Below are 27,910 nucleotides of genomic sequence, written 5' to 3' on the forward strand. Positions count from 1 at the left end.
GGCCCACGTCCAGCTTTGGACACCAACTCTACTCAACTCAAGGGCAGGCTCGGAGTCCCGGTTGAGACCCCCTAGGCGCCTGCGCCGGGCCGCTGCCCCGCCTCCCTCCAGCCTTTCATCCGGGTCTCGGGCACGGGCGTGTCCGGGCAGGGGGGCGGGCGGCCGCGGAAAGGAAGGGTGTCGGGGGAGACTGGAGAGTGGGGAGGGGAGAGAGTCAGGGGCGGGGCCGATGTGGGGGGCGTGGCGGGGCGCGGGGTCACGTGACGTGCGTGGCGACGTGTCGGCCATCTTGTGTTGTTGAGGCTGAGGACTGACTTGGGTTCTGAGAGATTCCCGGTCCCGGACTGCAGGTAACCAGCTACTCTGTCTCGCTCCCCTGCCTGGCTCCGCTCCGCGTCGGGGCTCCACTGCTGTGTCCCGGCCGCCTGGCCGTCCGGCCCGCGCTTGCGTCCTCGCTTCTTTGGCCTGGCTCGGCCGCATGGACACCCACAGGCCACCTCGGCAGCGGCCACGGCCGGCTTGGGCCGTCAGGCGAGGGGACAGGTCAGGTGCAGGGCTGGGGAGGACCCTCTTCCCGGATGAGAGGCACTGCAGGCTCTGGCACTTCTCGGTCGCGAGGAGCCGGGCAGCTCCTCCGCTGGGGCCCCTGTGGCATTGCCGGGGGATCCGAGGATGGTGGTGCGGTGGGCAGTGTCAGGCCGGCTTGCTCAGGGCTGGAGGGCTTGCCTTCGCTACCTGTTTCTCCTGGGCCTGCCACCCGCTCAGCCTCCAGGTGCCTCAGGTAACAGCTGCCGCAGCCAGACAGCTGCTCCTGCCGGCCCTCCGGTCCACACCTGGCCTTTGAGAGGTGCGCTCTTGGCCTTTCCCAAGGAGCACCGGGAAGGGGGAGACTCCTTTGGTGGCGAGATGACTGGGTCTGGTCCAGGCCTGAGGCAAGGGGGAGCCACCATGATCAGACCCTGGGACTGAAGCTGGGAAAGCAGAGCCCGTGGTAGCTTTGGGTACCCAAAAGTTCACATCAGATTGAAATAGGCATTAGCCTTCAGTGTCAGCAGTTTCCACGAAGCACTTTAAATACTTCAGTTTTGTGGCTGAAATATAAATCAAGTGAGCAGGGAAGGAGAGTATTAAAAAAGGTTGTATGACCGTGTATGGGAAGCAGTAACATTGTTTTGCAGTTATATAGTACTGTCCCGCCTCTCCCCCTTGCCAATTTTCCTGAAAGTTAAAGCACTTAACCACACTTAGTCTCTCTATAAGAAAGGTAAGTATTCCAGTTCAGTTTGCAGATTATTAAGTGGCTAAAAGCTGTGAACAACTTCTTACTCAGTGCTGTGTACCTTGGATTATAGGCAGTTTTGACTGTCAGTGATGTGTTCAGGGAAGATATTCTTTCCTTGTCTAGTATTTTGTTTTTAGAGTCTAACGACATACTAGATTAGAAAAAAAAATTGTTTTGGGTCATTCTTTATGTATGTGAATTTTCATTCTTCTAATATTTGCAGCTGTGCCCTTACGGAGTTTGTGTAGCTTGCAAAAGCTTTCTCATATTCATTGATGCTGTTGTGTTTTACTAGTTAGTGTAGCAGCTTTTGGAGTGGTCATACTGGAACGTACACTTTTGCATCAGATGGTGACATCAGAAGAGGACACTAGGAAAAAATTCAAAAGTGGCCATGTATCTGGAGAAACATCACATGAGTTTTTTTTTGACTTTTAACACTGGGAAATACACTGGTGATGGTAGTGATTCACTAGAAAGAGAAAGTCTTCACATGTTTTTGATACTTAACAAAGCATTTTATAATTTTTACGTAGGGGAGAGAGAAGGGACGATGTGCTTCCATTTGTTTATTTATTCATTTGTTCATTATTTGACAAATACTGTACTGAGCACTTACTACACTGTCGAGTGCTGTGAGCAAAGCAGACCAAAAATTCCTGTCTGTGTGGAACTCATTTCTAGACAGATGAATAGGTAAAATACATAATATAGTGCTAAGTGTGGAAAAAGAAAGATAGGATAATAGAGAATTGGGAGGGGTTAATTTTAAGTTGCCCTGAGAAGGCCTCATGGAAAAACTAACTTGGGGGGAAAGACCATTATTATTATTATTTTTTTTTTTTTTCTGAGATAGAGTCTTAACTATGTCGCCCTGTGGAGAGTGCTGGGGTGTCACAGCTCCCAGCAACCTCAAACTCTTGGGCTTAAGCGATTCTCTTGCCTCAGCCTCCCAAGTAGCTGGGACTACAGACAGGCACCCGCCACAACACCTGGCTAGTTTTTGGTTGTAGTTGTTATTTAGCAGGCCCAGGCTGGGCTTGAACCTGCCAGCCTTGGTGTATATGGCTGGTGCCCTACTCACTGAGCTACGGGCACCGAGCCTGGGGGAAAGACCTTGACAGAGATAAAGGTGCTATTCTTTTAACTAAATGGGAGAAGAGTAGTCTGGTCTAGAAGGCAGTTAGAGCAAAGACCCTGAGACAGGCTGGGCATGGTGGCTCATGCCTGTAATCCTAGCACTCTTTGAGGCTGAGCGGGATGGATTGCTTGAGCTCAGGAGTTTGAGACCAGCCTGGGCCTGCTAAATAACAAGCAAGAGTGAGACCCCCATCTCTACTAAGAACAGAAAAGACTAGCTGGGCACCTGTAGTCCCAGCTACTTAAGAAAATGAGGCTAACTAACTTGGGGGGAAAGACTATTATTATTATTATTATTATTTTTTTTTTTTTTTTGAGGCAGAGTCTTAACTATGTTGCCCTCTGGAGAGTGCTGTGGTGTCACAGCTCACAGCAACCTCAAACTCTGGCTTAAGCCATTCTCTTGCCTCAGAAAGATTGCCTGAGGCCAAGAGTTTGAGGTTGCTGTGAGCTATGATGATTCCACAGCACTCTAGCCTGGGTGCCAGAGTGAGACTATCTCAAAAACAAAACAAAACAAAAAAACCTGAGACAAAAACGGGGAAATTGCAGTGGGTAAGCTAGGAAAAGCACAGAGGCTATCCTAGGCAGAGAGGCAAGGGTGAGACAGAGGCTGGTAGGGAATGATGAGATGAACTGTTCGCTGTCCCGGAATCTTTTCCTTATCTCTTGTGACTTTTTTTTTTTTTTTTTTTAATGTAGAGACAGAGTCTCACTTTATGGCCCTCGGTAGAGTGCCGTGGCCTCACACAGCTCACAGCAACCTCCAACTCCTGGGCTTAAGCGGTTCTCTTGCCTCAACCTCCCGAGTAGCTGGGACTACAGGCGCCCGCCACAACGCCTGGCTATTTTTTGGTTGCAGTTTGGCCGGGGCCGGGTTTGAACCCGCCACCCTCGGTATATGGGGCCGGCGTCCTACCGACTGAGCCACAGGCGCCGCCCTCTTGTGACTCTTAAAAAGGGAAATGAGGGGGCGGTGCCCAAGGGTGGTGGGTTCCAACCAGGCCTCAGGCAAACTAACAAAAAATTAGCCAGGCCTTCTGGCTGGTGCCTGTAGTCCCAGCTACTTGGGAGGCTGAGGCAAGAGAATTGCTTAAGCCCAGGAGTTGGAGGTTGCTGTGAGCTGTGATATCACAGCGCTCTACCAAGGATGGTAAAGTGAGACTCTGTCTCTTAAAAAAAAAAAAAAAAAAAAGGGAAATCAGATTCTGGAGATTTGAGCCAGCATCTGCAACCCCCTTTTCCTACATGACAACCTCCCCACCATTTGGAAAAATTTAAGGTGCCCATTTATTTCAAGACATTGTAATAGATTATCTTTCTCAAAAGTAAATGTTTTTATTTTATTTTAATTTAATTTAAATTTTTCTGAGACAGAGTCTCACTATGTCACCCATTGGCATCACAGCTCACAGCAACCTCAAACTCTTGGGCTTAAGTGAGTCTCTTCTCCCAGTCTCCCGAATAACTGGAACTATGGGGCTTGCCACAATGCCTGGCTATTTTTTTTGTTGTAGTTGTTGTTTATCAGGCCCAGGCTGGTTTCGAACCCGCCAGCCCTGGTGTATGTGGCCAGCGCTCTAAGCGCTGAGCTATAGATGCCGAGCCAACGTTTTTATTCTATTTATTTATTTATTTACTTTTATTTTTTGCAGTTTTTGGCCGGGGCTGGGTTTGAACTCACCACCTCCAGCATATAGGGCTGGCACTTTACTCCCTTGAGCCAGAGTTGCTGCCCTATTTATTTATTTTTTGAGACAGAGCCTCACTTTGTCACCCTGGGTAGAGTGCCCTGATGTCATAGTTCAAAGCGACCTTAAACTTTTGGGCTCAAGGGATCCTCTTGTCTCAGCCTCCCAAGTAGTTGGGACTATAGGCGCGGGCCACAATAGCCTGGCTATTTTTTTTAGAGATAGGGTCTCCCTCTTGTTCAGGCTGATCTTGTTCACTGGTCTTAGCCTCCCAGAGTGTTAGGATTACAGGTGTGAGCCACCTCTCCTGGCCAGAAAGTGTTTTTTCTTTTCTTTTCTTTTTCTTTTTTTTTTTTTTTTTTTGAGACAGAGCCTTAGGCTGTCACCCTGGGTAGAGTACTGTAGCATCACAGCTCACAGCAACCTCCAACTCCTGGGCTCAAGCGATTCTCCTGCCTCCGCCTCCCAAGTAGCTGGGACTACAGACGCCTGCCACAACACCTGGCTATTTTTTGGTTGCAGCCTTCATTGTTGTTTTGGTGGGCCCAGGCTGGATTCGAACCTGACAGCTCAGGTGTATATGGCTGGCACCTTAGCTGCTTGAGCCACAGGCACCAAGCCCAGAAAGTGTTTTTAAATGAACTTGATAAAACTGCTTGAAAGCATTTTTCAAAAGGAATTGTTTTCTTTTTCTTTTTTTTTTTTTGTAGAGACAGAGTCTCACTTTATGGCCCTCGGTAGAGTGCCGTGGCATCACACAGCTTACAGCACCCTCCAACTCCTGGGCTTAAGCGATTCTCTTGCCTCAACCTCCCGAGTAGCTGGGACTACAGGCGCCCGCCATAACACCCAGCTATTTTTTGGTTGTAGTTTAGCCGGGACCAGGTTTGAACCCGCCACCCTCGGTATATGGGGCCGGCGCCTTACCGACTGAGCCACAGCCGCCGTCCAGGAATTGTTTTCTAAGAAGGGGACTCTTATAAATTTCAGATTATTTGAAAATGTAGGGAAATGAGAAATTTCTTTTGATGTTTAGGCACATATGATTAAGGAATGTAACCTTATTTCTTAATAAAGGGAAAATATTCCTTATTCCAGTAAAAAAGGTGGAATCAGTGTAACTCAGGTTATCTTAATCTGGTTTGTAAAGAATTTTACTTAATTCTGCACTGTCCAATATATTAATAGTTTTAAATGCCTTAGAGACTTTTCACTACTTTGTGCATATATCCTTTTTTTTGAGATAGTTTCACTATGTTGCCCTCGGTAGAGTGCTGTAGCGTCACAGCTCACAGCAACCTCAAAATCTTGGGCTTAAGCGATACTCTTGTCTCAGTCTCCCAAGTAGCTGGGACTACAGGCACCCACCACAATGCCCAGCTATTTTTCCATTGCAGTTATTGTTTAGTTGGCCTGGGTCAGATTCGAACCTGCCAGCCTTAGTGCATGTGGCTGGCGCCATAACCACAGTAATAGGGGTGCTGAGCCTGTGCATATATCCTTTATAGCATTTTACATGCATAGAACTTTCTGTGCTCGGGAGGCTGAGGCAGGAGAATCGCGGAAGCCCAAGAGCTAGAGGTTGCTGTGAGTCGTGTGACATCATGGCACTCTACCGAAGGTGGTAAAGTGAGACTCTGTCTCTACAAAAAAAATAAATAAATAAAAAGAACTTTCTGTGCTGAGATTTTTATTCTTTTTTTTTTTTTTTTTTGTGGTTTTTGGCCGAGGCTGGGTTTGAACCCACCATCTCCAGCATATGGGACTGGCGCCCTATCCCTTTGAGCCACAGGCGCCACCCGAGATTTTTATTCTTCTACTTTTACATTTCAGACTGTTTCTCTAAATTAAATTAATCTAGTACTTTATAGACTTTTTTCATTTGTGGGAAAATAAGAATTTCTGAGTCCTTTCCAGTTTACTTCTATATTCTTTTTTGTTTGTTTGTTTTTTGAGACAGAGCCTCAAGCTGTTGCCCTGGGTAGAGTGCTGTGGCATCATAGCTCACAGCAACTTCCTACTCCTGGGCTTAAGTATTTTGTGGCATCATAGCTCACAGCAACTTCCTACTCCTGGGCTTAAGTGATTCTCTTGCCTCAGCCTCCCAAGTAGCTGGGACTACAGGTGTCCACCATACTGCCTGGCCATTTTTTGGTTGTAGTTGTCATTGTTTGGCAGGCCCGGGCTGGATTTGAACCCGCTAGCTGTGGTGTATGTGGCTGGTGCCTTAGCCGCTTAAGCTACAGGTGCCCAGCCTACTTCTATATTCTTATTACTGAGCTTTCATGTCTTTTTTCTTTCTTTTTTTTTTTTTGAGACAGAGCCTCAAGCTGTCGCCCTCGGCAGAGTGCTATGGCATCACAGCTCACAGCAATCTCCAACTCCTGAGCTTAAGCGATTCTCTTGCCTCAGCCTCCCTAGTAGCTGGGACTATAGGTGCCTGCCACAATGCCCGGCTATTTTTTGGTTGCAGCCATCATTGTTGTTTGGCGGGCCCAGGCTGGATTCAAACTCACCAGCTCAGGTGTACGTGGCTGGTGCCTTAGCCGCTTGAGCCACAGGCGCCGAGCCTCACGTCTTCTTTCATTTTAGTTCACTTGAGGAATTTAATTTTTTTTTTTTTGAGACATTCTCACTTTCTTGTCCCTGGTAGAGAGCTGTGGTGTTGTAGCTCACAGCAACCTCAAACTCTTGGACTGAAGTGGTCCCCTTTCCTCAGCCTCCTGATTAGCTGGAACTATAGGTAGGTGACCAACACAATGCCTGGCTAGTCTTTAGAGATGGGGTCTCGCTCTTGCTGCTCTTGATCTTGTGAGCTCAAGCCATCCACCTGCTTCAGCTTCCCAGAGTGCTGGGATTACAGGTGTAAGCCACCTTGTTCACCCTGGAATTTAATATTTTTTAAAATACCTTTTTTTTGCTGTTGTTGTTTGTTTCTGAGACCATCTTACTCTGTTGCCCAGGTTAGAGTTCTGTGGTGTCAACCCAGCTCACAGCAAACCTTAAACTTCTGTGTCCAAGAGATCCTCCTGCCTCTGCCTCCTGAGTAGCTGGGACTACATGCACCTGCCATAATGCCTGGCTGATTTTTCTATTTTTAGTAGAGAAGGGGTCTCACTCTGAGCTCAAGCAGTCTTCTGCTGTGGCCTCTCAAGAGTGCTAGGATTACAGGCATAAGACTCCATACCCGGCTGGTTTTGAAATGCTTTTACTGGTGAGCTGCATATATGAAAAGTAGTTTGTAATAAGCTTGCCTCAAAATCATGAGAAGATGGGAATTACAAGGTCAGGGTGTGAATGGAGCTCCTTCGTTAACAGGGAATGTAGTGATGAGGTTTTGTTTTAATTAATTGCCTTTCTCCCTCTTGTTCATTTGTTGAACTCTTGAAATGATATCTCCAAGTATTGTTGATGTTGTATCAGTTCATTTGTTCTTATGACTTTGCATTTTAACATTCCATATGTCTATTTTCTTTTTGTTTGACCTTCACACTGGAACATGACACTATTTGGTTACTCTCTGGAGAACCTTTGGGTGAAAAGATTATTACTGTCCCTTTTACCCTTGCTTTCAACAGGATCTTTGATTTGTGCCAGTTTTTAACACTTTGTAGTTCTCTGATAGATGCTGCTGATTAAATTTTCTGTACTTTGTTTTATTCTATTTCTTATAGATTATAGTGGGACCAGTCTCAATAGGTTGAATCTACAGCGTATGTTGGTGTTAATCCAGGTATTTTAGAGGCAAGTTAAATGTACATTTTCCTTCAACAGTTCAAATTGCCTTATTATTTAGTCATTGTAGTAAAAGTCTAAACCCTACATTATTTTTCCTTCCTTGACCTTCACTAAGGTTTTTATGGTGATAAAATCCTAGGGTCTCGATTCATTTTTTTTTTTTTTTTGGAGACAGAGCCTCAAGCTGTCACCCTGGGTAGAGTGCTGTGGCATCACAACTCACAGCAACCTCCAGCTCCTGGGCTTAAGCGATTCTCTTGCTTCAGCCTCCCAAGTAGCTGAGACTACAGGCACCTGCCACAAGGCCTGGCTGTTTTGGTTGCAGCCGTCATTGTTGTTTGGCAGGCCTGGGCTGGATTCGAACCTGCCAGCTCTGGTGTATGTGGCTGGTGCCTTAGCCCCTTGAGCTACAGGCTCCGAGCCCTTAATTTGTACTTCTAATAGGAGATACCCTGAAAAAATGTATAGTATAATTAAACGTATACTATAAAAAATATATAGTATAAAAATTGTATAAAAAAAGGTATAGTAAAATTGAATGACCTTTGGGTGTTATATTATGACTGCTCTTTTAGCAAAGTTAAAGGTGGAAATGGTTTTTGTTGAGTTCTTGCTGTGAATAAAATTTTCAATTTAAATTTTTAATTATTCTTTGAATCATTAGTAGCAGCATTCAAAGCATCATTTGATTTTTAACCAGGAAACTACTTGAAGCAATTGTACTTCAGTGCATTCCTTGTCTTTTGAAATACCACCATCTTGTGGATTTTTAAGATACTGTCTCATCAGGGTATTAAAAGTTGATTGTGATTTTTCAACTGAAAGCACACCAGGAGCTTTGCTCTTTGGACATTTTGGCAGTGGTCATATTTCTGGGGGGGCTCAGTGATTATCTACATAAGATGCATATTGCTGTGATAATGGGTTTTTCTGTCAGATAGGTCTTAAAAGCTAATACTAAATCCCCTATGATGTGGTTTTGACTGAGAATCCTAAATGGCCACTTCCCTGAAACCTTGTAGTGTTTATAAGTCAGCTTTTTCTTTTTTTTTTTTGTTGTAGAGACAGAGTTTCACTCTATTGCCCTCGGTAGAGTGCCGTGGCGTCACACAGCTCACAGCAACCTCCAACTCCTGGGCTTAGGCGATTCTCCTGCCTCAGCTTCCTGAGTAGCTGGGACTACAGGCACCTGCCACAACTCCCGGCTATTTTTTTTGTTGCAGTTTGGCCGGGGCCGGTGCCCTGCTCACTGAGCCACAGGCGCCACCCTATATGTCAGCTTTTTCAGAATCACTTAGGACCTTTGGTAAAAATATATATTTCTGGGCGGCGCCTGTGGCTCAAAGGAGTAGGGCATCAGCCTCATATGCCGCAGGTGGTGGGTTCAAACCCAGCCCCAGCCAAAAACTGCAAAAAAAAAGGCTGGCGGGTTCGAGTGCAGCCCAGGCCTGCCAAAAATATATATATATTTCTTAGTCTCTCTGGAGAGCTACTGAGACTCTCTAGATTGAGTAGTAGGGAACCAGTTTATAAACACACTAGGTGATTCTAATATTTTAAGCAGTTTTTGATGCTAATTCCTATAAAATATATTCATGATGGAATATTACACTTTTGAGGTTTCCTAAGAGATTGTTGGGTGATTTACATTAATATTTTTATTATTTACAGTGTTAAAAGGACCTTAACGAAGTCTGCTCAAACCTCTTGTTGTAGCAGAACTTTTGAACAGGTAAGTGGGAAAGAGATGTAGAGAGCCTGAGGGCTTGTGCACATAGGTGATTTTTACTTTTAGGTGCCGGTTATTTTTACCCTATTATTTCTCCTGAGTTTGTGCATTGTGAGTAGAAACTTATTTTCTGGTGCCTCTCAGATCCTTTATGACCCATAAGAATAATGGACCCTTTCTGTATTGATCCTGGTGTGAATTTGTGTCTTAAACTTTGATATTTTTATTGTTGTTCTTGCTAAGAAACTTTGCTTGGGGGTTGGCGGTGGCAAGGGTGCTGAGATAAAGAATAGAGAACAGTTGATTTCATGAGGGATGTGAACCAGAAACTGGGAAGCATTGAAGAGCCATGATATTCTAGATAGTGCTTTTCTCCCAGATGGCCAGATAGTATCCTTACTTGTCTCTTTTTGTTCTGTTTTATTTGTGTTGTATTTCTGCAGTATGGCCTTTTTCGCTTTAACAAACAGAGACACTTCGAAGAAAGTGACCAATTCATTCTTGGAGCCACATGTGAACTCAAGCTGTAGTGCCTCTAGCCAAATGATTACTAACATAATGTGACATTTCAAATTCTGGAAAGGAAAATTTGATTGGTTGACTACAGTTTAGTTTTATTTTTTATTTATTTTTTTTTAGAGACAGAGTCTTACTTTGTTGCCCTCAGTAGAGTGCTGTGGCATCACAGCTCACAGCAACCTCCAGCTCTTGGGCTTAGGCGATTGTCTTGCCTCAGCCTCCCAAGTAGCTGGGACTACAGGCGCCTCTGCCACAACACCCGACTTTTTTGTTGCAGTTTGGCTGGGGCTGAGTTCGAACCTGCCACCCTCGGTATATGGGGCTGGTGCCCTACTCACTAAGCCACAGGTGCCGCCCTACAGTTGAGTTTTGTATTGGTCTTGTTAGTTATGGTCACAGGGTTGGGCTCTAGAACTGTAGATGTAGACAGCTGAGAGGTCTAACTTTTAAAGGTGGTAGCTGGTGTCAGCAAAGGTAAGTGGTATTCTTGGCAGACTCCTATTAGAACCTTCTAGATATTTTTTTTCCTAGAATTCTAGAAAATTTCCAGGACTAGGCATGGTGGTTTATGCCTATAATCCCAGCACTTTGGGAGGCCAAGATGGGACTACTGTTTGAAGCCAGGAGCTTGAGACTAGCATGGGAAACATAGCAAGATCCTGTCTCTAAAAAGAAAAAAAAAACAAAAAAAGGAAAATTTCCTGTGTTCAGCTCTGCAGTTTCAATTTATATGTTCTGAAGAGTTAACATACCAAGTATATATGCATGTCTTTTGCTGAAGGAGGCCAACAGTCTAACCAAGCATCCTTTTGATAATTTCTATGAAAGTTTTTAAACAAAAGTGCTTGGGGCGGCGCCTGTGGCTCAGTGAGCAGGGCGCCGGCCCCATATACTGAGGGTGGCAGGTTCAAGCCCAGCCCTGGCCAAACTGCAACAACAACAACAAAAAAAAAATAGCCGGGCGTTGTGGCGGGCGCCTGTAGTCCCAGCTACTCGGGAGGCTGAGGCAGGAGAATCACCTAAGCCCAGGAGTTGGAGGTTGCTGTGAGCTGTGTGACGCCACAGCATTCTACCGAGGACGATAAAGTGAGACTCTGTCTCTACAAAAAAAAAAAAAAAGTGGTTGGCTGGGCTCAGTGGCTCACGCCTGTAATCCTAGCACGCTGGGAGGCCCAGGTGAGAGGATCCCTTGAATTCAAGAGTTTGAGATCAGCCTGAGCAAGAGTGAGACCTGGTCTTTACTAAAAATAGAAAAATCAGCTAGGCATGGTGATGGGTGCCTGTAGGCCCAGCTACTCAGGAGGTTGCTGTGAGATAGGCTGATGCCACAGCATCTAGCTTAAACAACATAGTATGACTCTGTCTTCAAACAACAACAATTTTTTTTTTTTTTTTTTTTTTGAGACAGTCTCAGTCTGTCGCTCTGGGTAGAGTGCTGTGGCTGTGGTTTCATGGAAACCTCAGATTTTCTTGCCTCAGTAGCTGGGATTATAGGTGCCTATCACATCACTTGGCTAATTTTTCTATTTTTACTAGAGATGGAGTCTTGCTCTTGCTCAGGCTGGTCCTAAACTCCTGAGCTCAAGCAGTCTACCTGCCTCAGCCTCTCAGAGTGCTAGGATTACACTCATTAGCCACTACACCTCCCCCCAAAAAAAAAGTTCTTGATTTTTGGGAGTTCAGAAGAGTGTCTGGGATAAAGAGTTAGTAATGATGGCTCCGCACCCGTAGCACAGTGGTTACAGTGCCAGCGACATACACTGGGTTTGAACCCGGCCCAGGCCAGCTAAACAACAATGACAACTGCAACAAAAAATAGCCTGGTATTGTGGTGGGTACCTGTAGTCCCAGCTACTTAGGAGGTTGTGGCAAGAGAATCACTTAAACCCAAGAGTTTGAGGTTGCTGTGAGCTGATGCCACGGCACTGTGCTGAGGGCAACAAAATGAGACTCTATCTCAAAAAATAAATAAATAAAAAAAAAGATTTAGCAATGAGCATAGCAAATGTGAAGCTTAATTTGTGGAAAAATTCATTGGTTATTTATTTTCCATTGATTTTTATAAGTTTTTCTGCATACTTTTTTTTTTGTTTGTTTGTTTTTGGCCAGGGCTTGAACCCGCCACCTCCGGCATATGGGACCGGCGCCCTACCCCTTGAGCCACAGGCGCCGCCCTTTTCTGCATACTTTTTATAGTATTAAGTTACATTTGAGTGATAGGAAATTGTATAGAATTTGAAGTCTAATTTCTTAGACTATATATTTACAATATTAGAGCAATAATGAGGACTTTCACTATTGGGAGAGGAGCAGTGAGACAGTATAAACTTTTGAAATAGGCTGGGTTCACACCTGTAATCCCAGTGCCTCGAGAGGCTGAGTCAGGAAGATTGTCTGAGGATCTTTATAAAAAATTGAAAAATTAGCTGGGCATGCTGGTGAGCCCTTGTGGTCCCAGCTACTCAGGAAGATGAGGTGGGAAGATTGCTTAAGTTTGCCACTCCACTCCAGTGCCAGCCTTGGTGACAGAGTGAGACCCTGTCTCTTAAAAACAAGTAAAAACTGAAAAAGCCACCCAAACTCAAAACTTTCGAAACACTGTATGTGGAGCCAGGCGTTATGGCTCATACCTGTAATCCTAGCACTTTGGGAGGCTGAGACAGGTGAATTGCTTGAGCTCAGGAGTTCAAGTTCTGAGAAAGAGGGAGATCCCATTTCTACTAAAAATAGAAAAACTAACAAGGCGTCATGGTGGGAGCCTGTAGTCCCGCTACTTAGGAGGCTGAGGCAGAAGGATTGCTTGAGCCTAAGAGTTTGAGGTTGGCGTGAGCTCTGTGACTCTATGGCACTTTAACCTGGGTGACAGAGACTGTCTCAAAAAAAAAAAAGTGAAAGTTTTTAAATTCTAGAAGCTTTAGATAGTACTGTAGAGAACCTTGTTTAATGAAACATTTTGAAGTCCTATTTATATTTGTTTGTTCATATGTAATTGGTAACATCTAATTGTTTAAATAATTTCTTTTTTTTTGTAGAGGCAGAGTCTTACTTTATTGCCCTCGGTAGAGTGCTGTTGCATCACACAGCTCACAGCAACCTTCATCTCCTGGGCCTAGGTGATTCTTTTGCCTCAGCTGAGTAGCTGGCACCTGCCACAATGCCCGGCTATTTCTTCGTTGCATTTTGGCCGGGGCCGGGTTTGAACCTGCCACCCTTGGTATATGGGGCTGGTGCCCTACCCCCACTGAGCCACAGGCGCCACCCTGAATAATTTCTTTCTTTTTTTTTTTTTTGTAGAGACAGAGTCTCACTTTATGGCCCTGGGTAGAGTGCCGTGGCCTCACACAGCTCACAGCAATCTCCAACTCCTGGGCTTAAGCGATTCTCTTGCCTCAGCCTTGAATAATTTCTTACTGCTTAAATTTTGTTAGATTCTAGGTTTTTTATTTTATTTTATTTTTCATTTATTTATTATTATTTTTTTTATTGTTGGGGATTCATTGAGGGATAGGTCTAGGTTTTTATGGAAAGCTCAGGCATTGCTAATAAAAGTGACAAAAGTGATGTATCTAAGGACAGGCCACTGATTTTACTTCTTATGCTACTCTTTTTTCGGTGAAGATGTATTTTCAGTAAAGATTTGTTTTTAGAAGATTTCAGTTGAATTCATTTTTAATGTAGAAGAATTCTTTTTCATATTGTATGTTTTGTTGAATCTGGATGTTGAGCTAAGATATACTAAGCTTCGTGAGGTTTAAAAAAATTTCCACTAATATGTGTAAAACTTTCACAGGCTCTGGGGATCCCTGTCTGGAAAATGTTGGCTTGTGGTGAGATTATCAAGTGACATGGCAATGTTTATGGCATTGTAATTTTTCCTAGAATAGTTCACTTTTGCTAATTTTATTCTTATCCTTACACCAAATGGGTGGAAAAAGAGAAATGTTTCTATATTATTCTGTAGCAAGAGGGAATGATATTGATAGCTATATATACATACATGTGTATTTTAAAGATTTTTTTTTTTTTGAGACAGAGCCTTAAGCTGTCACCCTGGGTAGAGTGCTATGGCATCACAGCTCACAGCAACCTCCAGCTTCTGGGCTCAAGCGATTCTCCTGCCTCTGCCTCCCAAGTAGCTGGGATTACAGGCACCTGCCACAACACCTGACTATTGTTTGGTTGCATGCGTCATTATTGTTTGTCGGGCCTGGGCTGGATTCGAACCTGCCAGCTCAGGTGTATGTGGCTGGCACCTTAGCCACTTGAGCCACAGGCGCTGAGCCATACGTGTGTATTTTTTTTAGACAGAGTCTTGGCTCTGTCACCTGGGCTAGAGGGCCGTGGCCTCAGCCTAGTTCACAGCAACCTCAAACTCGTGTGCTCAAGCAATCCTGACTTAACTTCTGGAGTAGCTCAGAGCCAACACATTGAGCTCATTTTTCTATTTTTTTTTTTTTTTTTTTTTTGGCCGGGGCTGGGCTTGAACCCGCCACCTCCGGCATATGGGACCGGCGCCCTACCCGTTGAGCCACAGGCGCCGCCCTCATTTTTCTATTTTTAGTAGAGGTGGAGGTCTCACACTTGCTTGTTCTTGTCTTGAACTCCTGAGTTCAAGCAATCCTCCTGCCTTGGCTTCCCATTAATGCTCGTGTTACAGTTGTGAGCCATTGTGCTTGGTCAATATATTTTATTCTTTTTTTTTTTTTGAGACAGAGTCTCAAGCTGTCACTCTGGGTAGAGTGCCATGGAGTCACAGCTTACAGCAACCTCAAACTCTTGGGCTTAAGCGATTCTCTTGCCTCAGCCTCCCAAGTAGCTGGGACTACAGGTGTCCGCTACTATGCCCAGATATTTTTAAGTTGTAGTTGTCATTGTTGTTTGGCAGGCCTGGGCTGGATTCAAACCCGCCAGCTCCAGTGTATGTGGCTGGTGCCCTAGCCACTTGAGCTACAGGCGCTCAGCCAATACATTTTATCCTTTTTATTTTTATTTTCTAATAATTACATTTTATTCTTAATGGTGATATTGTGGCCAGTCTATTCTTTGGGAACAAAGCTCCTTTTATTCAACTTGTCCTGGGGTTGGAGGAAATCTTGGGAGCTTTAGTCTCTTCAACATTGGTCCTTTGGTTGTAGACGCTGAAAAGGAATTGGCAGAAGTACTGTCTTGGTCTTTTGTCCTTGGTGATTGTGTCTCAAGTCTTGAAGAGATAGCTATATCTGGGGGCTCTCATGAGCCTTCCTTGGGAATTGAAGTAGTGCTGTCTAGATCATGGAACTGCTATGCAGTCATCCTGCAAGATCAGTGGATCAGAGAGCTTTACTTTATGCTCTGAAATCTGACACTGTTTTTTAGCTTTTTCCACGACTTTCACCATTTTTAATGAACTTTACAGTGGTGTGTTATAAGAACACATACATTTCTCTAATTGAGGGTTGACTGTATTGCTTAATTGGGGAACGTAAAGTGATGGGAGTTTGGGGACACTGAAACAGAGTGGGAGATGGAGAAAAGGAAGGAAAGGTGACTTTCTACAAAATGAATTTTTCTGAAAATTTAAATGGAAAATAAAGGAAACCAATTAATACTGGAAATGTTATCAGTATGTAGTGAAAAACTTGTGGGCTTTTGAGCAGAGAGGTGTGGATTTAATTTTTGTTACTTATTACCTGTAACTTTAGACAAATTAATCTCTTGGAGCCTTATTTTCTTACCTGTAAAGAATATTCCATGATTCTTATTGGAATGAAAATCTATAATAATACAGTCCCTGGCATGCAGTAAATAGGCCCTGAATGAATGGTAGCTTTTATTATTGTTATTACTATGCACATAGGTAAATTTTGATTATAGAATTTCATCTTTGTAAGTTTTTTTTTTTGGAGAGACAGTCTCACTTTGTCACCCGTAGCAGAGTGCTATGGCTTCACAGCTCACAGCAACCTCATATTCCTGTGCTTAAGTAATTCTCTTGCCTCAGCCTCCCTAGTAGCTGGGACTACAGGGGTCCACCACAATGGCTGGCTATTTTTGTTTTTGTTTGTTTGTTTTTGTTTAGCAGGCCTGGGCTGGGTTCAAACCCACTAGCTTTGGAGCATGTTGAGACTCAGGCGCCACCCGATACACAGTTTTAAAACCCTAAACATTTTTGAGTAGGTGTCACATTTTATTTTATTTTTTTGAGACACAGTCTCACGTTGTTGCCCTCAGTAGAGTGCTGTGGCGTCATAGCTTACAGCAACCTCAAACTCCTGGGCTCAAGCGATTCTTTTGCCTCAGCCTCTCAAGTAGCTGGGACTATAGGCGCCTGCCCCAGCGCCGGGCTATTTTTAGAGGTGGGGTCTCGCTCTTGCTCAGGCTTGTTTTAAACCTGTGAGCTCAGGCAAACCATCTGCTTCAGCCTCGCACAGTGCTAGGCTTACAAGCATGAGCCACCCAGCCCAGCCAAGTGTCACATTTTAGATTGTGGTATTCGTGTTGTCATTGGTGTCCTTTGATATGCTTTTTAACATTTTATGTGTTTCTTGTCATTTTTTTCCTCTGAGGCAGATGTTATCAACTTTTTCATTGTAGAACCTCTTTATCTACCTTTCTTAAAAGCTATCGAGGACTCCAAAGAGCTTTTGTTTTTGTCTATATTTATCATATTGAGATTTAAAAAATGTTAATTCAGGCAGTGCCTGTGGCTCAAAGGAGTAGGGTGCTGGCCCCATATGCCAGAGGTGGCAGGTTCAAACCCAGCCCCAGCCAAAAACTGCAAAAAAAATTAAAAAATGTTAATTCATTTAAAAATAAACTCACTGCATGTTAACACAAATATATGTATATAATATATACACATATATATATATATTTTTTTTTCTTCTTTTTTTGAGACATAGTCTCACTCCATTGCCCTGGGTAGAGTGCTATGGCATCATCATAGCTCAAACTCTTGGGCTGAAGCAGTGTTTCAGCCTCAGCCTCCCGAGTACCTGGGACTATGGGTGTGTACCATCATGCCTGGCTAATTTTTCTATTTTTTGTAGAGATGGGGTTTTGCTCAAGACCAGGTTGGTCTTGAACTTCTGGCTTTAAGTGATCCTCCCTCCTCAGCCTCCCAGTGTGCTGGGATTATAAGTATAAGCCACTGTCTTCAGTCTCTACCAAATTTTTTTTTTTTTGCTGTTTTTGGCTGGGGCTGGGTTTGAACCCACCACCTCCAGCATATGGGGCCTGGGCCCTACTCCTTTGAGGCACAGGTGCCGCCCTCAAATTTTGTTTTTAATTGTCTTTTTTTCCTGGCTAAACCTGTTATGATTTAATTTAAACTTTATACAAGCAATTGAGGTGTAAAACATTCATAGTAAATGTTCACAAATCTGAAATTTTGAGATTGATAAAATTTCTCATATGTACATACTTCTGTAATCACCCTTTAATTAAGTAATTATTTTTTGAGAGAGCCTTACTCTGGCTCTCTGAGTAGAGTGCCATGGCATCATAGCTTATAGCAACCTCAAGCTCTTGGGCTTAAGTGATCCTCTTGCCTCAATTTTTCTATTTTTAGTGGAAACATAGTCTCCCTCTTGCCTTGGCTAGTCTCAAACTCCAGCCACCTTGGCCTCCCAGAGTGGTAGGATTACAGGTGTGAGCCACCATACCTGGCCAATTATCACCCTTTAGATCGCAGTAGTGAACATTTTCAGGACTCCAGTTCTCTCTACTTCCTTGTTACTATTCCTTACTTCCAATGGTTAGCATTTTCCTGATATTTGTCATCACTGATTATTTTATCTTTTTTTTTTTTTTTTTGAGACAAGAGTCTTACTATGTTGCCCTCAGTAGAGTGTGGTGGCATCACAGCTCACAGCAACCTCAAACTCTTGGGCTTTAGTGATTCTCTTGCCTCAGCCTTCCAAGTAGCTGGGACTGCAGGCACCTGCCACAACTCCTGGCTGTTTTTTTTTTTTTTGCAGTTGTCATTGTTTAGCAGGCCTGGGCTGGGTTTGAACCCGCCTGCCTCGGTGTATGTGGCTGGTGCCCTAACTGCTTAGCTATGGGCGCCAAGCCTGTCTTATGTTTTAGAATTATCAGTTGCTTAAGAGGTGAGGAGGACTCTAAGTTTATCTCAGTTTGAGTCTGGTGTGCATCTCAGCTTGAGTCTGGCCAACGAGCAGGGAATTTCTCCTGAAGCCCTCTTAGTTGGCATAGGGCCATAAATAACTTTGAAAAGGAGGACAGATAAATGAATAGCTGATTATGGTGGTTACACACTTTGACTTTGCCATTTATAAGTTTTACACTAATTTCGAGTGTACAGAGGCAGCAGTCAGAATGATGTGAGATATTTTACAATATACACTTGTCCCTAAGGATCCATGGGGGATGAGTTCCAGGACCTCCCTCAGACACTGAAGTCCTTGGCTCCTTAAGTCCCCAATAGAAAACAGCATAGTATTTGCATATAACCTATGTACATCCTCCTTGTACTTTAAATTAGCTCTAGATTACTTTTTTTTTTTTTGTAGTGCCGTGCCATCACACTGCAACCTCCAACTCCTGAGCTTAGGCGACTCCCTTGCCTCAGCCTTCTGAATAGCTGGGACTACAGGCACCCACCACACCACCTGGCTTTTTTTTTTTTTTTGGTTGCAGTTTGGCCAGGGCTGGGTTTGAACCCGCCACCCTTGGTATATGGGGCCGGCCACGGCCACAGCCCTAGATTATTTTTTTTTTTTTTTTTTTTTTTTTTGTAGAGACAGAGTCTCACTGCACCACCCTCGGGTAGAGTGCCGTGGCGTTACATGGCTCACAGCAACCTCTAACTCCTGGGCTTACGCGATTCTCCTGCCTCAGCCTCCCGAGCAGCTGGGACTACAGGCGCCCGCCACAACGCCCGGCTATTTTTTTGTTGCAGTTTGGCCGGGGCTGGGTTTGAACTCGCCACCCTCGGCATATGGGGCCGGCGCCCTACTCACTGAGCCACAGGCGCCGCCCAGCCCTAGATTATTTTTAATAATTAATATAATGTCAGTGTTATATAAATAGTTGCTATTCTGTATTATTTAGGGGAATAATGACAAGAAGAAAAAGTCCATACATGTTTGATACAGATTCACTGTTTTTTCTTTGTGTATTTTTGATCTGCATTCAGATGAATCTATGGAATCTTCTTGTAGAAGAAGGCTAACTGTATTTTTAATTTTTACAGTATCTTTTCTGTTTTTCTTTTTTTCTTTTTTGAGACAGAGTCTCACTATGTTGCCTTTGATAGAGTGGCATCACAGCTCACAGCAACCTCTAACTCTTAGGCTTAAAGCAATTCTTTTGTCTCAGCCTCCCAATTAGCTGGACTACAGGCACCCACCACAGCATCTGGCTTTTTTTTGTTGTTGTCATTGTTGTTTTAGCAGGCCTCGAATGGGTTTGAACTCACCAGCCCTGCTGCATATGGCCAGCGCTCTAACCACTGAGATAACAGGCACCAAGCCTAGAGTATCTTTTAGATCTTGCTCTCTTGCCTAGGTTAGAGTGCAGTGGCATCACCATTGGTTATTGCAACCTCAAACTCCTGGGCTCCAATCATTCTCTTCAGCCTCTGAAGTAGTTGGAACTATAGGCACATGCCAACATACCCAGATAATTTTTGTATTTTTTGTAGAGGTGTGGTCTTGCTGTGTTGCTCAGGCTGGTCTCAAACTTTGGGCCTCAAGCAATCCTCCTGCCTCAGCTTTCCAAAGTGCTAGGACGAAAGGCAGGAACCCCCACGCCCAGCCTATTTTCTGTTTTCTAAGCACTCATCTTAAGATTGCTTTTGTAATTTCACTCAGGAAATTTATTAGTTCATTATTTTAACTTGACAATCCAAGATAATTTTTTAAAGAATCACTTGGGTATAAAGTGTTAGCAGAAGATGGGGAGACTTGTGGCAGAAACTGTGAGATAGGTAAGTAGGATCCTAATTTTAAGTTGGTAGGGAAGCCATGTTAAGAGTACTAGAAACTAAACTGTAAATATATTTTACCTTTCATTCACTCCTCATTGTTCCAGAGCTAAAAAGGAGAACATTCTTCTTTTTTTTTTTTTTTTTTTGAGAATGAGTCTTACCGCTCACAGCAACTTCCAGCTCTTGGGTTTAGGTGATTCTCTTGCCTCAGTCTCCCGAGTAGCTGGGACCACAGGTGCCTGCCACAACGCCTGGCTATTTTTTGTTGCAGTTGTCATTTTTGTTAACTGGCCTGGCCCTGGCTGGGTTTCAACCCGCCACTCTTGATGCCGTAACCACTGTGTCACGGGTGCTGAACCAAAAGTAGAATGTGTTTTTTTTTTTGCAGTTTCTGGCCTGGGCTGGGTTTGAACCCACCACCTCCGGCATATGGGACTGGCGCCCTACCCCTTTCAGCCACAGGTGCCGCCACAAAAGTAGAATATTTTTAATTTGGTCTTCAATGCCCTACGTGGTCTGCTCTCACCTGTCTCTTCAACTTCACTTCATGCTATGCCTCCTTTCCCCACATAGCATAAAAATATGGGGAGTTGGAATATTAGGGTTGATTTATTCATTTTGCTTTGCCTGCTGTTGTATTGTTACAAATAGGAACTGAACACTTGTGAACATAGTTGAGAGGAGCATAGGTAAAATGCACAGCAGCTATGCTTTCTGTCCTGGAATTCCGCGCATTTAATCTTGACTAATTGTGTGGAGATACTTTTCTCTTTAACAGGTTTCTTCACACATAAAAATACGGAAAAGAATGGCAGCGGAAACCCAGACACTGAACTTTGGGCCTGAATGGTAAGTTTTTAAAATCTCATCCTTTTCCATATTGGATGACAAAGAGAGTAAGGTATTTGACAGGTCCTGGGTGATTTATAAAGGTGCATTATTTGTGATTTTTCTTTTTTTTTTTTTTGTAGAGACAGAGTCTCACTTTATGGCCCTCGGTAGAGTGCCGTGGCCTCACACAGCTCACAGCAACCTCCAACTCCTGGGCTTAAGCGATTCTCTTGCCTCAGCCTCCAGAGTAGGTGCCCGCCACAACGCCCGGCTGTTTTTTGGTTGCAGTTTGGCCAGGGCCAGGTTTGAACCCACCACCCTCGGTATATGGGGCCGGCGCCTTACCGACTGAGCCACAGGCGCCGCCCTATTTGTGATTTTTCTTTATGTGTCTAGCTGAAAGCAATGTTCTAGCCCAAGAGTAAATTATATTTAGCAAATGACTGTTCTCTATTTTATAAAAAAAATTTTTTTTTTTAGAGACAGAGTCTCACTTTATTGCCCTTGGTAGAGTGCCGTGGCATTATGGCTCACAGCAACCTCCAGCTCTTGGGCTTAGGCAATTCTTTTTTTTTTGTGGTTTTTGGCCGGGGCTGGGTTTGAACCCGCCATCTCTGGCATATGGGACCGGCGCCCTACTCCTTGAGCCACAGGCGCCGCCCATGGCTTAGGCGATTCTTTTACCTCAGTCCGGGACTACAGGCGCCCATCACAACGCCCGGCTATTTTTTTTGTTGTTGTTGTTGCAGTTTGGCCAGGGCCAGGTTTGAACCTGCCACCCTCGGTATATGGGGCTGGCACCCTACTCACTGGGCCACAGGCGCTGCCCTATTTCATAAAATATTTTTCTGATTGTATAAGGATATTGGAATTAAAACTCTGCACAGGTGCTACCCTGTGGTAGGAAATTTACTTTTTGTTTGAACCCTTGTCTAGGTGCATATATAATTTTATATAAGTGCACCGTTTTTATGTATATATTTTCTAGACATAAATATATAGACTATGTTTTGTGATTATTCATTTAAAAAATAACTTAGTTAAATATTTGAATTTTATTTTGTTGATGGCTTTAGGCCAGGTGGTCCAGAATAATTATACTGGCCATTAGTAGTGGCCCCATGGAGAATTGAGTTAGCATTGGCCGTAATAACAATTGACCCTTCTTAAGTCTCTTACACATGTGTTTTGGACCCTGAATATGGAATTCTTACGGAATTTTGAGATTTGTTACATTGTAGTGTGATTTTCACTGCCATTAATTTTTTTCACCTATGGGTGGTGCCTGTTGCTCAGTGGGTAGGGCACTGGCCACATATAGCAAGGATGGTGGGTTTGAACCCGGCCTTGACCAAACTGCAAAACAAAAAAAATAGCTGGGGCTCGGCACTTATAGCTTAAGCAGCTAGGGCACCAGCCACATACACTAGAGCTGGCAGGTTCAAATCCAGCCCAGGCCTGCCAAACACTAATGATGACAACTACAACCAAAAAAAAAAAAAAAAAAAAAAATAGCTGGGCATTATGTTGGGTGCCTGTAGTCTCAGTTACTTTAGAGGCTGAGGCAAGAGAATTGCTTAAGCCCAAGAGTTGAAGGTTGCTGCGAGCTGTGACACCATAGCACTCAGACCCAGGGCATCAGCTTGTCTCCAAAAAATAAAAAAAAAACCAGTTGGGCTTTCTGGCAGGGGCCTATATTCCCAGCTGCTACTCAGGAGGCTGAGGCAAGAGAATTGCCTAAGTTCAGGAGTTGGAGGTTGCTGTGAGCTGTGATGCAACAGCACTCTATTGAGGGTGATAAAATGATACTCTGTCTCTAAAAAAGAACATTCCCCCCCCCCCCCCCCCCCCGAAGTTGGTGATTGAAGTTTGATTGAGGATCTTCTCTTCAGTGGCATTAATAACAATAATTACTTTTATCCATTCAAACCTTGAAATGATCCTCTTTGGTAAAGTCAGGTAATATCTAAGTAGATAAGTTGCATTCTTTTTTTTTTTTTTTTTTGAGCTAGAGTCTCACTATGTTGCCTTCGGTAGAGTGCGATGGCATCACAGCTCACAGCAACCTCAAACTCTTGGGCTTAAGCGATTCTCTTGCCTCAGCCTCCCAAAAGTAGCTGGGACTACATGCGCTTACCACAACACCTAGCTATTTTTTTTTTTTTTCAGTTTGGCCGGGGCAGGTTTGAACCCACCACCCTTGGTATACGGGGCCGGCGCCCTACCCACTGAGTAACTGGCACCGCCTGATAAGTTGGATTCTTGTCTTAGACTTTTGATTATTTATGAAGCAGACTTCCTGTAGTTTAACTTCCTATTCAAAGATTCTTACTAACCCTTATGTTTATAAAAAAGAAACATCCATGTTTTTTTGCATGTAATTACTAAGTTTTCTATTTTTTTTGTCTCTGAGGTGCTTTAAAACTATCTTGATCATATTTGGTGTTTTGTTTATTTTCAAATACGGCATTCTATTCAAAGTCTTGGTGATATAACAAATGTTTCCAGCTGTTTGCTGTTATAAAGAGAACTTTTTTTTTTTTTTTTTTGAGACAGAGTCTCAAGCTGTCGCCCTGGGTAGAGTGGTGTGGTGTCATAGCTCACAGCAACCTCATACTCTTGGGCTTACTTGATTCTCTTGCCTCAGCCTCCCAAGTAGCTGGGGCTGTATACAGGCGCCAACCACAAAACCGGGCTATTTTTTTTGTTGTTGTTGTAGTTGTCATTGTTGTTTTAGCTGGCCTGGGCTGGGTTCAATCCTCCCAGCCTTGTTGTATGTGGCCAGGACCCTGCCCACTGAGCTGTGGGTGCTGCCCATAAAGAGAACATATTATTGGCTCGGCGCCTGTGCCTCAAGCAGCTAAGGCGCCAGCCACATACACCTGAGCTGGCAGGTTCGAATCCAGCCCAGGCCCGCCAAACAAAGATGGCTGCAACCAAAAAATAGCCAGGTGTTGTGGCAGGCGCCTGTAGTCCCAGCTACTTTGTTGGGAGCAGGAGAATTGCTTGAGCCCAGGAATTGGAGGTTGCTGTGAGCTGTGATGCCATGGCTCTCTACCCAGGGTGACAGCTTGAGGCTCTGTCTCAAATAATAAAAAAAAAAAAAGAAATTATTACCGAACTTACACAGATAAGTATATTACTATGACAATAACAATACTCAGTTTAATTCTAGGGGGATTAGATAGGGAGAAATATTATTCTTTGCTTAGAAACCTAAGTTTTCTGAACCTTTACTAGCATTTGGAGACTGAGGAGATATCAGTATGCAGTGCCTATATTCTGAGTTTATTTGGAGAATGTTGACTTACTTAATGCTCCATTTGTTTTAATTATTCTGTATTTTAAAGATGACTTTAGCCAATTATAGCTCATGCCTGTAATCCCAGCCCTGTGGATGAGGCAGGAGGATTGTTTAAGGCCAGGAGCTCACAGCCTGAGCAACATAGCTAGACCCTGCCTTTACAAAACTAGAAAAATAAAAAATTAGCCAGGAGTGCTGGCGTGAGCTTGTAGTTCCAGCTACTCAAAGCCTGAGGCTGGAGGATTGCTCGAGGTTAGGAGTTAGAGGTTGTAATGAGCTGATGATGCCACTGCACTATAGACTGGCTGCAGAGTGAGATCCTGTGTCTAGGAAAAAATGTTTTTTGGCCGAGCATAGTGGCTCACACCTGTAATCCCAGCACTCTTGGAGGCTAGGGTGGGTGGATTGCTTGAGCTCAGGAGTTCAAGACCAGCCTGAGCAAGAGCGAGACACCAGAAAAACTAGGTGGGTGTTGTGGGTGCCTGTAGTCCCAGTTACTGGGGAAGCTGTGCTGAGAGGATTGCTTGAGGCCAAGAGTTTGAGGTTGCTGTAAGCTATGATGACACCATGGCACTCAACCCTAGGGTGACAAAGTGAGAGTCTGTCCCCCCAAAAAAAGAATGTTTTGGGTGGCGCCTGTGCCTCAAAGGAGTAGGATGCTGGCCCCATATGCAGGAAGTGGCGGGTTCAAACCCAGCCCTGGCCAGAAACTGCAAAAAAAAAATTATTTTTTAATTATCATATTAATATATTTTTAGAAAAATTGCATTGGAAAGTATAAGTAAGCTAGAAGAAGATATAAATGGGCGGCGCATGTGGCTCAGTGAGTAGGACGCCGGCCCCATATGCCGAGGGTGGCGGGTTCAAACCCAGCCCCGGCCAAACTGCAACAAAAAATAGCCGGGCGTTGTGGCGGGCGCCTGTAGTCCCAGCTGCTTGGGAGACTGAGGCAAGAGAATCGTGTAAGCCCCAGAGTTAGAGGTTGCTGTGAGCTGTGTGACGCCACAGCACTCTACCCGAGGGCGGTATAGTGAGACTCTGTCCCTACAAAAAAAAAAAATATATATATATATATACGTGTGTGTGTGTATATATTTCAAATCCCACCACACCAGGGAAATTTTAAACCCTTAAAAAAAAATTTCAGGCTTGGCGCCTGTGGCTCAAGTGGCTAAAGCACCAGCCACATACACCTGAGCTGGCGGGTTCGAGTTCAGTCTGGGCTCGCCAAACAACAATGACGGTTGCAACCAAAAAATAGCCAGGTGTTTGGCGGGTGCCTGTAGTCCCGGCTACTTGGGAGGCAGGAGGCAAGAGTATCACTTGAGCCCAGGAGTTGGAGGTTGCTGTGAGCTGTGATGCCATGTTTTTGGCCGGGGCTGAGTTTGAACCCGCCACTTCCTGCATATGGGGCCGGTACCTCACTCCTTTGAGCCACAGGGGCCGCCCCAATGTTTGTGTTTGATAGTTAAGGTCCCTGTTGTAGTTGTGTTTCGCCCGTAGGAGGGGTGCACAATGTAAGGGTATAGAAATATTTTTAGTGAACATTGTTGTAGTTAAATCATTATTCATCTCTTACTAACTTTTACCAGTAGATTTAAATTTATATAGCTCACTTTGTAACCCATTTTGTGTATAGCCCTTCTGCAGTTATCTGGAGTTTGTAACTGCTGCTCTTTTTAGAGTCTTACCCTGTTGCCCCAGGTAACAAATGCCATGGCATCAACCTAGCTCACAGCAACCTCAAATTCCTGGGCTCAAGCAATACTTCTGCCTCACCTCCTGAGAAGCTATATCCACAGGTATATACTACCATGCTTGGCTAATTTATTTATTTATTTATTTTGTGGAGAATTGATCTTGCGGTGTTGCACAGATTGGTCTCAAACTCCTGGCTTCAGGCAGTCCTCCCAGCCCTGCTTCCCTAAGTGCTGGGGTTACAGGTGTGAATCATCTCACCTAGTCCATTTATTTTATCTTGAGACCATATGTGCCCATTTGCTCAGGCCAAAAGTCTTGGAGCTATCCTTGGTATTTTCTTTTACTTTTGTATCCCTACATCCAGTCTATCACAGTATGTTAATTCTGTCTTCAATGTATCTCTGTAATGTGTTCATTTCTCTGAATCTTCATTGCTGTCACCTTAGGGAAAGCTGTCACTATCCATCTCTGACATAAATTCTTGTAGCAGTGGCCTACTGATTTTTACTGACTTCAGTTTTTACTTTTATTCCAATTGTTTTTCTCCCAGCAGCCAGAGTAATCTTAAAATGTAAAATCTCAAATTCTTGGGCAGGCCAGATTCCAACCCGTCAGCTCTGGTGTATGTGGCTGGTGCCTTAGCTGCTTGAGCTACAGGCGCCGAGTGGCTGGCTTTTTTTTTTTTTTTTGGTTGCAGTTTGGCTGGGGCAGGGTTCAAACCTACCACCCTTGGTGTGTGGGGCTGGTGCCCTCCTCACTGAGCCACAGGTGCCACCCATGTAGGGGGCTTCTGGTTGTTACTGACCAGTTACTACCCATGGTAAAACTGGGCTTCTTTTGTTAAACAGATTTTTTTGAGACAAAGTTTCAAGCTATCGCCCTGAGTAGAGTGCTTTGGTGTCATAGCTCACAGCAACCTCCAACTTCTGAGCTCAGGCTATCCTCTTGTCTCAGTTTTTCTATTTTAGTAGAAAAGGCATTTTCCTTTTTGCTTTGGCTGGTCTGGAACCTGTGAGCTCAAGCTATCCACCTGCCTTGGCCTCCCAGAGTGCTAGGATTATAAGCGTGAGCCACTGCACTCGGCCTGTTAAACAGATCTTGATAAAGGTCAGAAAGATGAAGATGATGAGGATGGAAAATTTTCTCTTGGTTTTGGCAGTGTTAAGATTATTATTATTGGGCGGCGCCTGTGGCTCAAGGAGTAGGGCGCCGGTCCCATATGCCGGAGGTGGCAGGTTCAAACCCAGCCCCGGCCAAAAACCACAAAAAAAATAAAAGAAAAAAAGATTATTATTATTTTTTTTAGAGACAGAGTTTCACTTCATTGCCCTCCATAGAGTGTGTGGTGTCACAGCTCACAGCAACCTCCAGCTCTTGGGCTTAGGCGATTCTCTTGCCTCAGCCTTCCAGTAGCTGGGACTGCAGGCGCCGGCCACAATGCCTGGCTATTTTTTTTTTGTTGTTGTTGTTGCAGTTTGGCCGGGGCTGGGTTTGAACCCGCCACCCTTGGTATATGGGGCCGGCGCCCTACTCACTGAGCCACAGGCGCCGCCCAGCAGTGTTAAGATTATTGATGAACATTGCTAGAGCTAGTAGAGTAGAGGGAGAAGCCAGGTGCACTGGTTTTGGAAGTGAGGGAATAGAGATGTTTCTGGAATGAAGAGGAAAGATGAACAGTGCATAACTAGAAGGGGGATACTGCATTAAAGGACTTTTAAACAAGTTACTAGTAGATGTATTTAGAGACTGAGAGGAAGGTTCATAGAGAGGGATTGAATTTCTAGAAGAGAGGGTTATGTGGAGGAGATAATACTGGTGGATTTTTAAAGTGGGATGTTACCCAAATATGTTTTTTTTTTTTTTCTTTTTTTTTTGGCCGGGGCTGGGTTTGAACCCGCCACCTCCGGCATATGGGACCAGCGCCCTACTCCTTGAGCCACAGGCGCCGCCCGTTACCCAAATATGTTTTAGCTTTTCCAAATATCTGTAGGTGAAGAGGGACTTGGAATTGGACTTGTTGATTATTGAGACAGAGAACAACCGTTAC

The 27,910-nt window shown here is 44.3% G+C and overlaps 1 protein-coding gene across 5 annotated transcripts in view; it reads left to right on the forward strand.

Moving 5' to 3' along the window:
- Nucleotides 1-265: 265 nt before the first annotated feature.
- Nucleotides 266-27,910, forward strand: part of GIGYF2 (GRB10 interacting GYF protein 2) — a 136,688-nt gene continuing 109,043 nt past the window's right edge. For 3 of the 5 annotated variants that reach the window (XM_053598316.1, XM_053598315.1, XM_053598317.1), the window contains exons 1-4: nucleotides 288-350; nucleotides 7,788-7,857; nucleotides 9,523-9,583; nucleotides 20,806-20,876. In XM_053598316.1, the coding sequence (XP_053454291.1) occupies nucleotides 20,836-20,876 (41 nt within the window). In that variant the 5' untranslated portion in view covers nucleotides 288-350; nucleotides 7,788-7,857; nucleotides 9,523-9,583; nucleotides 20,806-20,835. Of the gene's footprint in view, nucleotides 351-7,787; nucleotides 7,858-9,522; nucleotides 9,584-20,805; nucleotides 20,877-27,910 lie in introns of all 5 variants that reach the window. The other 2 variants (XM_053598312.1, XM_053598314.1) reach the window with 2 other exon arrangements.

Source organism: Nycticebus coucang, chromosome 7 (genome assembly GCF_027406575.1).
Source record: "Nycticebus coucang isolate mNycCou1 chromosome 7, mNycCou1.pri, whole genome shotgun sequence".
NCBI classification, from domain to species: Eukaryota; Metazoa; Chordata; class Mammalia; order Primates; family Lorisidae; genus Nycticebus; species Nycticebus coucang.